The sequence below is a fragment of the Panthera leo genome, chromosome D3 (genome assembly GCF_018350215.1).
Source record: "Panthera leo isolate Ple1 chromosome D3, P.leo_Ple1_pat1.1, whole genome shotgun sequence".
Lineage (NCBI taxonomy): Eukaryota > Metazoa > Chordata > Mammalia > Carnivora > Felidae > Panthera > Panthera leo.
Window position 1 is genome coordinate 7,120,001 of NC_056690.1, and position 13,839 is coordinate 7,133,839.

Consider the following 13,839-nt stretch of genomic DNA (forward strand, 5'->3'; position numbering starts at 1 on the left):
GTTTTATGGATATATCACATTTCATTATCCATTTGCCTATATATTTTCTTAAATTTTTGTTAAAGGAATCCCTGCTCCTACTTCAAAATGTCCTGGTTTTGGTACTTACTTATAAGCCTGTGTGAAAAAGTCAATAGTTCTGTGCCCATGCTCTGATGTTTAACCCTCTCCCCACCCCACCCCCTTTTTCTTTCTGTTTCTTGGTATTCTCATAGGCTTTACAGAAGGGAAGATGAATTTTAAGGGTTACCATGCAAGTCAAACAGCTTTTTCTTCTTTTAACCATCGTCTTTATAATTATGCCGTCTTTTTATTTTACCTGTTTGTTTTCAGGAGAGTTACAGAGTTTATGAGAGGATACCTGTTCCACATCATCTGCGCTTGTCGTATTATTTTTCTAAGGGGGTTTACTCACTATCATACGTTACAGATGGAGAGACTGAAATGATGACATGGAGCGAAGAAACAATGACGTGTACTTAGCCCACGGAACCGGTAATAGCTGTAGTTAACAGTTCCGTCATTCAGTAAATATGCTGAGTGTCCACTCTGTGCCACACCTTCTTCTTGGTGCTGTAGATTTGGCACTGACCGACACACTGCTGTCTAACAGGGCTTCCCATTACGTTAAAATAAAATCTGAATTCCGTCCCTGCAGGGCCCACGTGCTCTGGATCCTGCCCACCCTTCTGACCTCCTTTCCCTCAACATGTCTCCCTTCCCCACTCCATTCAGCCACGCTGGCCTCCTTGCTGTTTCCAACCCCCAGACTCATTCGCACCTTGGGATTTGCCCTTTCTTCTGCCCCTGGATCTTCACATGGTTAGTGCCTAGTAGTCATTTGAGCCTTGGCTCAAAGGTCACCTCCTTGAGGATCCTTTTCCTGCTGCCCCGGCTAAAGATCCTTCACAGGCACTATCACATCACCCTATTTTGTTTTGTTTCCTAGCCCTCTACACTTGTTGATTGTCCATTTTCCCCTGACCAAAATTTAGGCTCCGTGAAAGTCTAGAGACTTTGTACGTCGTTCACGATCATATCCCCAGCACTTACGATAGTGCCTGACACATAGTAGGTGCTCGTAAATATTGTTAAAGAACCAGAGGGTTTTTAGTATAGCTGTCACGTACCCTCGAAGAGGGGGAGTAGAATTGTAAAGGATGACCACAAGAGGTGCAGTTAGGAGCCGGGGTAAAAATGAGGTAGGAAGGTTTAACCCTTCTCTGTGGGAGGCTTGCTCCAAAAAACCATCCCAAGTGGGGTTGGCTGTCTAGTTGAGGTAATACAGAATACCCGTGCTGGCACCTTCATTTCACAGCTGATTAAGTTTTAAGTCAGGGCTAAATTTGTACTTGGTAAATGCCAATTAGCCATATTTACTTATAAACTTTTTATAAATAAACTGCTTAACTCAGAATATGGCAAACAAGAGGCCACCTCGTGAAGTTTCGTTGATCATAATATTCCTGTGAAACAGTCCCTCGTTACCACTCATTGGACATTTGCTAGCTTTGGAAACCAGGACACAGATTACGGGGCACGTTTGGGATTGGTGATAAATAGATGGGAGAGTTCAGAGAGCATTAAGTGTTTCCTCTCTCCTGTTTGTGGACTCGCTCATTAGCTGGCTGAATTCGTCAGTGTTCTTCTTTGTCACAGGAGCACCGGAGTTTGCAAGAAGAGTATTTGTATGTTCGCACAGCATTTTGTAGAAGCCTCTTAAGACTACGTACTACTTTTCACCGGAATTGGTGGTCTCAGTTTCTCTCTCCATCAGTGACCAACACTGTGTTCTGTTTATATTTGTATCCCAAGGACCTAAGCACTCAAATATATATTGTATGAGTGAATAAGAACTTACAAATCTGAGATTTTCTGAAGCGTGAAAACAGTGGCTTTGTTTTTCTTTGAGGTCCTAGTTTGTTAATTTTGTCTCTAGTAGTGAGTTCTTTTTTTTTTTTTTTTTTCCAATGTTTATCTTTCAGAGAGAGAGAGAGAGAGTAAGAGAGCAAGAGCGTGTGAGCAGGGGAGGGGCAGAGAGAGAGGGAGACATAGAATCTTAAGCAGGCTCCAGGCTCTGAGCTGTCAGCACAGAGCCTGACATGGGGCTCGAACTCAGGAACCACGAGATCACAAACTAAGCTGAAGTGAGACACCTAACCGACCCAGGTGCCCCTCTAGCAGTGACTTCTGATTTTCACTTAGATTGACCACAGTTTAGGAGTTATATGCTCGTTGTCTGAAAGTAAAGGGAGTGAATGGTAGTTATTTGTGTCTGTCATGGAAATCTAGTTTTTTGTATTTATACTAAAAATTTGTTTTCTCTAAAAATCTTGATATCTGTCTCTAAAACATAGATTTGAAAATTGTGTCTTATATCTAATGTAACCGCATATACTAAAATACTGTGGATTCTCTGGAACACTTGAGAAGTAAAACTAACTTCATAAAGTCATGTGTTTGTTTTGTTTTGCTTTTTTATTTTCAAGAGAGAAGGCATGAGCAGGGGGAAGGGGCAGAAGGAGAGAGAGAGAATCCCAAGTGGGCTCTGTGCTGTTAGCTCAGAGCCTGACATGGGGCTTGATCCCATGACCTTGGCATCATGACCTGAGCTGAAATCAAGAGGCAGATGTTCAACTGACTGAGCCACCCAGGCACCCCTATAAAATCATATTTAAATACTTTAAAAAAATCTGACTATGGAATGATTAAGTAGAAAAGGATTTGAATGAATGAATGACTTCCTGTCTCTGTTGAAGATATTTTGAGCAACTACTGATGATCTTTTACAAGAAGAGGGAAAGTATATGGTCTGTCATAGGAGTCAAGAGTTTGAGGTTTGGTGGGAGAAAAAAGTAAAAAAAACCGCTCATCGTAGGAACCAGTAGTCATCCATTTCAAACAAAGTTTGTGGTATGGTATTTTTTTCTTCAGGGTAAATGTATATTTTATTACCTGCCTTTAGAGAAATAGTTGCTTATGTGCTACTTGTAGTGTTTAAATTTTTTTTTAATTTAATTTTCTTTTTTTATAATAAACAAGACATTTATTTTTCATACGCATTTGGGGGAAAGGAAAAAAGCCAATTTGCCTTATGCAATGATCTTTCTGAAAGAGTGTCCATTCATTCCGTAGAATTGGATAGGTTGCTTGATCTGAGGATTTTGGACTTTTCACTCATAAAGAGAACTTCCTCTCTGAAGAGAGTGGTCAGAGGGTGAGTCTTCATGAGCAGCTTTGCTGGTGCACAGCCAGAGTGTCTCTCTGAGTGAAGCTTTTCCCACACTGGCCACACAGTAGGGTGTCTGTCCTGTGTGGATTTTGCCATGTGGGATACAATTCTTCCTGGTGTGGAAACTTCTGCACTGTGTACAGGCATAGGGTTTCAGGCTTGTGCAGACTTTGAGGTGGTCAGTTAAGCTTAATTCAGCTTCCTTACTTTTTTATTTTTTAAAGAACAGAGCCTTTAATTTTTTAGAAATGTTTATTTATTTTTAAGAAAGAGGGAGGGGGAGAGAGAGAGAGAGAGAGAGAGAACGAGCGAGCATGCCAGCAGGGGCGGGGCAGAGAGAGAGGAGGGACAGAGGATTTGAAGCAGGCTCTGTGCTGACAGCAGGGAGCCTGATGCGGGACTTGAACTCAAGAACCGTGAGATCATGACTTCAACTGAAGTCAGACGCTTAACTGACTGAGCCACCCAGGTGCCCATAAGCTTCCTTTCTGATTGAAGGCTTTTCACCACTGTGAACTTTTTTCTATGAACAGCAAGGTGATTTTGATTCCTGAAGCTTCTCTGACAAATAGCACACTCATAGGGTTTCTGTCTGGTGTAGAGTCTTTCATGAACGGCCAGACTACCTCGTTGACTAAAGCTTTTCTCACATTCCTTGCACTGATAGGGCTTCTCTCCTGTGATTACTGTTGGCCATGAAACTTTTTCCACAGTGGGTACACTCAAAGGGGCTTTGACCAGTGTGGATTTTCTCGTGCAAGGTTAGACCAACTCCTTTGTGCCTGAAGGATTCTCCACATTCCTGACCTTCATAGACCATCTGTCTTACTCCTGGCGAATCTTTCCTGTAGTGTCTTAGAATCTGGGCATTTTGTTCTAGCTTCTCTCTTCTTAAAAAATTCTGGAAATCCTAGCTTGAGGATCCTGTGACATCAGAGTGATCATATTTGTGGTTGGGGCTTCTATCATCACATTAAAAAGTGCTACATTCTGGATATATCTTCCATGACAGTCTGTTGGACTGGGGTAGCTGTTGGAAATGCAAACATGTCCATGCCTGCTCAGTGTCCTTAATCACCACCTGTTCATGTGATTCTTCCATGGGCTGTCCTTAAACACCACAGTGGCCTACACCGGCAGACAGACAAAGCCCGGTGCCGAGCCCACAGCAGCGCCTGCCTGTTTGTGGTATATATATTTTATAATGTTTGTTTATTCTTGAGAGACAGAGCACGAGTGGGGGGAAGGAGCAGAGAGAGAGGGAGACCCAGAATCTGAAGCAGGCTCCAGGCTCTGAGCTGTCAGCACAGAGCCCGACGTGGGGCTCAAACTCATGAATGGCGAGATCATGACCTGAGCTGAAGTTGGACACTTAACGGGTTGAGTTACCTAGGCACCCCTGTGGCTTTTTTTTTTTTTTTTTTAAATCTTCCAAATGAAGCCTGTGGTTTGCTTGGGTTATTTACTGACCACAGCCTGCTTGACGCCTCTTAGAAAAATGATTGTCATGACAGTAAACTTAGACTCACCCCCAAAGAATTCAACAGATTATCTGATGAGATTGTATCATCTTTCATGACCTGTGTCCTGTTCATGTGATGCTGGGTAGATGGCAGCTCGGAGTGATGTGATCTAGGAGGGTGGAGAACACTGAGGTCAGCTTTATGTAGGTGACTGTTTGTAGGTTCCACGAATACCAGTAAGAGTATCATAAAGTCAAAGTGCCCGATGGAGAACTAGTATTCCGGTTCCCACGGGCAGAGACTCGCTGTTAGCATCTCTTGGAGCCTTACACGGTCAGACACCGCTCTGAGCAACTTTATGTGAGTTGGTTTACTTGACCCTCACGACAGCCCTAAAGTCATCACCATTTTACTTAGGAGGAAACTGAGATTTAGAAATTAAGCAGCCTGACCAGTTAACAGAGCTGGCATTTGAATCTGTCCAACTTCAGAGCCCTTGCCGTGTGTCAGCATATTTCTTTCTTTACTCACTTCTGAGATGTCACATTCAACCTCAGCCACAGGAGATCTTTTTCCTTTGGTCGGTTTATGTGGAAAAGTGGCCTTTTCTGTGTAGGCTCCAGTGGAGACAGTCACCTTCCATTTATTCTGCAAATGTTTTTCTGAGGGTCCGCTGTGCTGTGCTTGGGCATTGCGGGTTGCAGGGCCAGACACAACAGGGATCCTGCGTGGAGTTTTCTCCATCTCTGTCTTGCCTCGTTCATACCTGTCATGACACCAGGATGCTTCTGTAATGTCCTGGCGCTGCCTGCCCTCTGTCACCCTTCACATGCCCTTCCTGCCTGAAGTGCCTTAAACCGTCTCCCTTAGTTCCTTAAATCAGTTTCAGTGTCTCTGAAAGTTTTTCTTTCAGAGGAAAAGTACATAGTCTTGAGGGGCACCTGGGTAGCTTAGTTGAGCGTCTGACTCTTGATTTTGGCTCAGGTCATGATCTCACAGTTGTGGGATCAAGCCCCACATTGGGCTCTGCGCTGACAGCACAAAGCCTGCTTGGAAGTCTCTGTCTCTCTCTGCCCTTTCCCCCGTTGCACGTGCTCACTCGCTCTCTCTCTCTCTCTCTCTCTCAGTAAATAAACTTTAAAAACTACATAGGCTTGAGGCTTTAATGTTTTTTCCATCTTCAACAAAGGGTTAAAGCTGAAAAAAAATCTGCCATCCCAAACTCCTAGAAAGCTATATGCAGAGAAAATTAGAAACAAATGCCTTTAGTATTAAAAAGCAAGACAAAAAATAAATGTAGTATTGGTCTTAAGAAACTAGGAAGGAGGGGTGCCTGACTGGCTCAGTCCATAGAGCATGTGACTTTTGATCTCTGGGTTGTGAGTTCAAGCCCCATGTTGGGCCTAGAGCTTACTTAAAAAAAATAACAGGGGCACCTGGGTGGCTCAGTCGGTTAAACATCTGACTTTAGCTCAGGTCATGATCTCACAGTTTGTGGGTTCGAGCTCCTTGTCAGGCTCTGTACTCTCAGCTCAGAGCCTGGAGCCTGTTTCAGATTCTGTGTCTCCCTCTCTCTCTGCCCCTCACCTGTTTACACTCTGTCTCTCTCTCTTTCAAAAATATACATTAGAAAAATAATAAAAGTAAATAAAAATAACTCTAAAAAAAAGAAACTAGGAAGGAAAGAACAATAAACGAAAAGTAGGAAAAAGGAAATAGTAAAAATGTGAATTCAAGAAAACAGAGAACATCAAGAAAGAAAAAAAAAAACCCTAAAAGCTGGTTCCTTTTTTAATTTTATTTATTTGTTTGTTTTACATTTATTTATTGAGAGACATAGAGCACATGTTGGGGAGGGGCAGAGAGAGAAGGAGACACAGAATCTGAAGCAGGCTCCAGGCTCTGAACTGTCAGCACGGAGCCCGACGCGGGGCTCAAACTCACGGACCATGAGATCATGACCTGAGCTGAAGTCTGACGCTTAACTGACCGAGCCACCCAGGCGCCCCAAAGCTGGTTCCTTTTTAAGATCAGTAATGAATTACTGTCCCAAGTTAATATAACTTGTTTTAGAATTAGTCAAAATTATTTATTTTTAAATGTATTAAATTAACTAAACCTACTTAACTATCAGTAGGGGCTGATTGAATAAACTGGAACACATCCACACAGTAGAATGACCGCAGTTGCAAACAGAAGGAAGTTCTCTGTATTCTGCATGGTGCAGCACAGTGCATGTAGAATGCTAGCTTTTGTGTAAAAATAAAAGGGAGGAAAAAGAACATACGTTAACATTTGCTTTCATCTGCAAGTATAAATGCCAGGAGGAAGGAGGCATTGCTAATCAGTAACCATGCTTCCCATGTAGTAGAAGTGGGGCAGGTGTGGACAAGAGTTCAGGAAGGGAGACTCTTCCCTCCATGTGTATTTTTAATGTTTGTTTATTTTTGAGAGAGAGAGTGTGAGCGGGGAAGGGGTAGAGAGAGAGGGTGATGGAGAATCCAAAGTAGGCTCTTCACTTATAAAATTGCTCTAATAAAGAAAAAAAAAAAAGTTCGATGCAGGGCTCAAGCTCACGAGCTGTGAGATCATGACCCAAGCTGAAGTCAGACATTGAACCCACTGAGCCACCCAGACGTTCCCATGCATATTTCTTTTAGAATTTTTGGAACCATGAGAATGCATTGGTTATTCGAGAATTAATTTAAGTTTGTTATGTATAAAGGTTTTGTTTTTTTTTTTCCAGTCAATAGGAAAAAGGTAAACAGCTCAAACAAAAAGTGAGGAAAGTGCCTATCGTGGTACCTCCATGTTGTGGGGTCCTAGCCCGCTGCAGTGTGGTGGGGGGAGTGAACCAGAACAGCAGGGTCTGTCTCGGGGTGTTGAGAATACAGGCAAAACATTTATTTTCTTTCTTGTAATGTTCTTAAGTTCCTGCAGTGACTCCTCTCTGTAACAGAGGCAATTTCTAAAGAAGCAATTAAGATAAAGGAAGCCTAGAACAAAGTAAGAAAATTAAAAAAAGGAAAGTCAATCTGCAGAGTAGCAAGGGAAAACAGCGCTAGCAGATGTGACACAGATTATAAAGCAGCGGTAATTGCAATGCTGTGGCAGCAGCACAAATCCTGAACTTTCAAAGCTGTAGAAAGACTCACGCGCATCAGCGTGTTCTTGTGTGCCCATGAGAGATTGTGGCAAAATGAGTATTTGAAGTAGAAAAGTAATGGAAAGGGAAGGAATAATTCATAAATGGTGGTTGGTAATTTTGGAAATAATGTTCGCATAGTACATCAAACGGCTGGGACAGAGTTACACGTTAAAGAAGACTGACAGCTTTGAGCAGTTCATGTCAAATAAAATGTGAAGAATAGTAATCTTAATAGTCATGAGGAAACAGCCTCACAGTGGAAAATGTCTGTAGAGTTAAATTATTTTAAAGAATTCACATTTTCATGCAGCATATACTTAGGCCAAAAGCAAATGTGTGTAGATGTGTATCTGTCCTTAATATGGATGTGTCTTGTTTTCCGTGGATAAAGATGTAAAGGAAGTATGAGAATACAGACACAGCAACTGTCACAGTGTAGGAGTATAGATGAATTTTGTTTTCCCTTAATGATGTGCCAATTTTATTTTTGTAGCAAATGCTTATTTTTTTAATGTTTATTTTCGAGACCGTGCGAGTGGGGGAGGGGCAGAGAGAGGGGGACAGATCCAAAACGGGCTCTGTGCTGACAGCAGAGATCCTGTTGTGGGGCTCAAACCCACGAACCGTGAAATCATGACCTGAGTCGAAGTCAGTTGCTCAATGAACTCAGCCACCCAGGTTCCTCCCAAATACTTATTTTGAAGCTGGAAAATCCCTCTGGAATAATAAAGTATTTTTCAACGTTTTTGTTTTTTTTTTATTTATTTTTGGGACAGAGAGAGACAGAGCATGAACGGGGGAGGGGCAGAGAGAGAGGGAGACACAGAATCGGAAACAGGCTCCAGGCTCCGAGCCATCAGCCCAGAGCCTGACGCGGGGCTCGAACTCACGGACCGCGAGATCGTGACCTGGCTGAAGTCGGACGCTTAACCGACTGCGCCACCCAGGCGCCCCATAAAGTATTTTTAATGAAGGGACAAATTGATTTGGTGGAGAGCCCAATGACTATATATTATTTAGGCTATTTCATTACTGGGACATATCAGATCACTCTCGTAATATAAATCATTCAGGTAAACTTTACCAGTGTTTGGAGAAAGCTCTTTAAAAGCTGAAGAGAAGGCAAAGAGAAGAAGCCGTCAAGGGTGATGGTGGAGAGTTCTGTACTTAATTGTCAGTTGCAGCTGCAAAGGATTAAGCTATAGAATTCTGTTCACCTCTTTATTTTTACATTCTCTTTTTCCAGGTTGGTGGCACCAAGGCTGGCGTAGTCCGGTTTCTTGGGGAGACAGACTTTGCCAAGGGGGAATGGTGTGGTGTGGAGTTGGATGAGCCTCTTGGGAAGAACGATGGGGCTGTTGCTGGAACGAGGTTTGTTTGGAGTTGGAATCTTGCCTCCCTCTTGCACATATAAACGCTCAAGCAGATCTCACCAAGAGCTGCACTTTTATTTCTTAAGGCTCATGTACTGATTTTTTTCTCCCCACCAGAATTGGAGACATTCTTTTAACTGTTTCTTTTAGTAATCTGTAATGCATCTGAGTAAATTCTGAACAAGCATTCAATTTATTTATTTTTTTTAGAGTAGTTTTAGTTTCATAGCAAAATCGAGAGGGAGGTACAGAGTTCCCATATGTCCCCTGCTCCCCACGTGCACAGCCTCCCCAGCTATCAACATCCTGCCACCCGATGGTACGTTTGTTACAACTAATGAACCTAGATTGACACATGGTAGTCTGAACCCCTCTGTTACAGGTTTATCAGATAGTAGATCTACTTATTCCCTTGTACTTTAGTAGATCTTTAGTAACAGATCAGTAATTCTGTCTCTGTGTATCACATTGTTATTTTTTAGTGTGTTTTCTAAAACATCCTGGAGGTTATCAGCCTCCATACATGTGAATGCTACGTGCTGGTTGATCACCCCAGCTTTCTGGTAGAATTCACAGCAAACCAGTCATGAGTTATAACCAGAAAACTATGCTTTTGCTTATAGTTGTGATTTCTTGTAATTAAGTCTTTTCGGTCACTGCTTTTATTGTTATTCTCTAAAGGTATTTTCAGTGCCAACCCAAATATGGCCTGTTTGCTCCTGTCCACAAAGTAACCAAGATCGGTTTCCCTTCCACGACACCGGCCAAAGCCAAGGCTGCCGCCGTGAGGCGAGTGATGGCAACCACGCCCGCCAGCCTGAAGCGCAGCCCTTCCGCCTCGTCTCTCAGCTCCATGAGCTCAGTGGCCTCCTCCGTGAGCAGCAAACCCAGCCGTACTGGATTAGTAAGCTTCCCCGTCCTCACTGCATGCCTCTCCCTTCCAGGCACGATAAATGCCTGCTGCTGGTGGACCTGCTTTGCTTTAGGAGCTATTAACTTGCCTTGTACTGAGTGTTAGCTGTAGCTTGTTGGAGGTCCGTTCCAGACGTCATAAAACAAAGCTTTAGCAGGAAGACAGATTTTGAAATAGGGTTTTGAACTCTGCTTCCAGGTTCTTGAGGCTCTAAGATGTATCTAGTTCTTGGTGAGTCTGTAGTAACTACTGTTGAGTCTAACATATGGGGTGATTTTCTCTGAAATTATTTTGGGCACAAGAATGACAGGAAGAAGGGAGGGATCGTTTTCCTCAACAACTTAGGTCTCTCTGACTTGAAACAATTTGAAGGAACTAAAGTATTCTGAGAAAAGGCGTGTTCTTAGAATTTAGGTAGTGTGTTAATACAGTCTAACCCACCGAGAGCGGTTAGTGTGTGGGATGTTCCTGTCTTGCGCCAGAGGACACACGGCAGAACGAGCAGAACTTGCAAGGATGCTAGGAAGTGCCACGCTGTGTCTCCTCTCTCCATCTCTTCCTCTCCCTTCCGCTTCCTCTCTCCACCTTTTTCCCATCAAGTCAGTCAAAATAGAATGATGAGAATTAAAATAGGCAGTGGTGGCTCATTCTGTTTGTTAATACAGTGTTTTATTAGGGTCAGAACAATGACTTCTTGTCTTGTCTCCTGCCAGTAAATTTATTTACCTGAAGTGAGGCAAACACGGTCTAGATTTGTAATGGCAGCATAAGACTGCACTGCAGACTGAATTCTGGATCTCTGTGTTAATGACCGTAAACTACAGACAGAAGGGAGAATGTTAAATGGTGTGATCGGAAGTAAGGCTGCCGGCCTGCGGTCTCGTTTTGCCTTCTCTTCCACGGTCCACAGTCCTTGGGAAGAGAACGGGGGAGGATTCTTTCCTTCTAGTGCGGGGTGGGAGAGGAGTGCTCCTCTGCCAGCCAGCTGGACTTTCTCTTAAATTCAGGCAAAATAAATACTTGCTTGGACTATGTCATTTCACATATGAAAAGAAAGTCTACATCTTCAAGAGAAAAATTACAAATGGACTTTTACAAGAAAAGCTTGATAAGAACAATGACGTAGAGGTGAAGCCACCCCTCTTTGGACAGAGCATTGTTCAGCAAACTCACATGGACATCTAGTCTACTTTGCTAATCCAGGAACAAGTCCATGCAAGTGTCTTCTCTGGATTAGGAATTCTTTCTTGAGTCACTTTTATTATGTTGTAATTGTAAGTGTTCATTTCTTTGGAAGACAACCAAGCTCTCCCTGCTCCCTCCCAACCTCTCCTCTTTTCAGACCAGTCCTGATCGTTCTTAGTTCACCTCACTCAGTGAAGAAAAGTGACAAAAGAGAAAGGAGTCTTCTTGTCTTGTAAAACAGCTTGTTTTTGTATATCTTTATTGAGGGTGGCTGTAGTTTCTAAACCAAAAATCACCATAAAAGAATATGCCAAAAATACAGAAAAAGTGACTTCCTAGAAATATATCTCCCCAGAATAATCCCATGCATATGTATGGAAAGGTCTAATGATTCTTGAATGTAGAATCCTCCGAAGTACTGAGCACAGAGGTGCCCAAATGCTCTGATTTCCCAGCCCCTTAAGAGTTATTTTTTCATAGGGCCCCTGGGGGGAAAGAAATAGCAATTCTGTTTATGAAGCAGCTAAGGACAAACAAGTTAATATTTATGTTCTAGCAAGTTAGTAGTTGTTCAAAAAGAATGATACACATTAATTGAGAGAAGAAAGGATTTTTAGTTAATTCGTAAATAATCAAGCTTAGTGTTAGGTTGTATGGTCCTGTTGGGCACTGTACAAAGGTTGCTTGTCAAACCTTGGAGTCTTACTGAAAACTGCCACCTTCGTTTCCTCTGACACATTGATTGTGTCACTGATTTGCACAGTATTGGCTTTTTGTCATGGCAGCAACCAAGGCCTAGCTTTGGGAAGGCACAACGTTATCGAAAGGAATATAGTCCAGTTGCCTCAAACTCCATTGCCCCAAGCTGGTAGTTTGCACGGTGTCCAACCGGTGGTGCCGTGTTTCCCTTGAAATTTGAAAATCTTCCACAGTGCCCAGTGACTTGGCTGCAGCACCCTGGGTTATCTCTGTGCAGGGAACCTCAGAGCTACTTTATCCAGGAAGAAAAGTTAGTACCGAGAAAGTATAATTTTAACCATATAATGAAATTGGAAAGTCAAGGTCAGATGGTTAAAAGAACACTCCCCCCTGCCCCAGTATGTTTATGTAATTCAAGAAATTTCACAAAATAGAAATAAGCAGAAATAGAAACTCTAAGAGTAAAGGAATCCAGTCAAGCCCCAAACTAACTATTAATGACAGATCCTCACTCTGTCTGCCTCCTGGACGAGGGCTCAGATAGACGCATGAAGAGCATTCGAGTGGCAAACAAGGCTTCGATTGCAGGAGATGAAGTCAGGGCTGACTTGATCCAGATCCAGCGATCTGATCTCTAAGTCCACGGCCTTGGACAAATGCTTGCCAAGGGATGAGGCCTTTCCTGAACTCCCTCCCAGCCCCTGGAGCCTCACTTGGAAGAATGCTGTTCAACTTGCACACATTATCCCTTGCCATAATGGGAGGTTGTTTTCTCAAGTGTTTTTATCTGAACGATTAGCCTCAGTGTGGAGGAACAGCACAGAGTAACAGAGGCCCCGGGCGGCTTTCTTTCTCCACCCCTCCCCCCACTGCGTTTCTGCTCTGCCTTATTTTCTGTCTCCTCCCCTTCCCTCTCCAATCCCTTTACCGCTCCTCCCATCCCCTCCTCCTCTTTCTCCACAGATTCTCTTTCCCTCTTTTTCCTCCCTCTGCATGTCCTCTGTCTCCCTTTCTCTTACGCGTGGACTTGCCCACACACGTGCACACTCACCCCATACACATGCACTTTTTAAGGCAGAGTTTTCCTCTTCGTCTGATATTCATAAATCCCTCTGGTGATTGGGATTCAGGTCTTCAAGTTCTGGGTTCCTGGGTGAGATCTGTGCCTTTCATTTGTTTAAAAAAGTTTTTATTTAAATTAATAAATTTAATTAATTAAAAATTAAATTAATTAATTTCAAGTATACAATTTAGTGATTCAACACTTCCATCCAACACCTGGTGCTCATCACAAGTGCCCTCCTTAGTCCCCATCACATCACCTATTTCCCCCATTCCCCCCTCCCCCCTGGTAACCATCAGTTTGTTCTCTTAAGAGTCTGTTTCTTGGTTTGTCTCTCTCTTTTTCTTCCCTTTGCTCGTTTGTTTTGTTTCTTAAATTCCACATATGAGTGAAATCATATGGTATTTGTCTTTCTCTGACTTATTTCTCTTAGCATTATACTCTCTAGATCCATCCACATTGTTGCAGATGGCAAGATTTCATTCTTTTTTATCTGTGCCTTTCATTTTGAAAGAAAGATGAAGAAAATCCTGACAAAATCCAACTGTTTAATCAATAAGAGGACGGTTTTTGGCTCCAAGGGTGACCTCTTGGTTACTTAATGGTAGTTAGAGAAAGTTGGAAAGTCTCGACCTCAAGTCTGAGGAGCAAAAGACTGACCAAAACGTCGCAAGAAGAAGAAAACTACTAATGAAGCTCAGGTGGTAACAGAAGCTTGTTAAATGGGTTTGTGGAATTTTTCTAGATTCCTACAAGGCCCTGT

The 13,839-nt window shown here is 42.8% G+C and overlaps 1 protein-coding gene across 13 annotated transcripts in view; it reads left to right on the forward strand.

Annotated features, from left to right (window-relative positions):
• The window catches only part of CLIP1 (CAP-Gly domain containing linker protein 1), a 126,166-nt gene that overhangs the window by 50,395 nt on the left and 61,932 nt on the right, over positions 1 to 13,839 (forward strand). For all 13 annotated transcript variants that reach the window (XM_042910057.1, XM_042910061.1, XM_042910065.1 and 10 more), the window contains 2 exons: positions 9,090 to 9,214; positions 9,898 to 10,120. In XM_042910057.1, the coding sequence (XP_042765991.1) occupies positions 9,090 to 9,214; positions 9,898 to 10,120 (348 nt within the window). The remainder of the gene's footprint in view (positions 1 to 9,089; positions 9,215 to 9,897; positions 10,121 to 13,839) is intronic.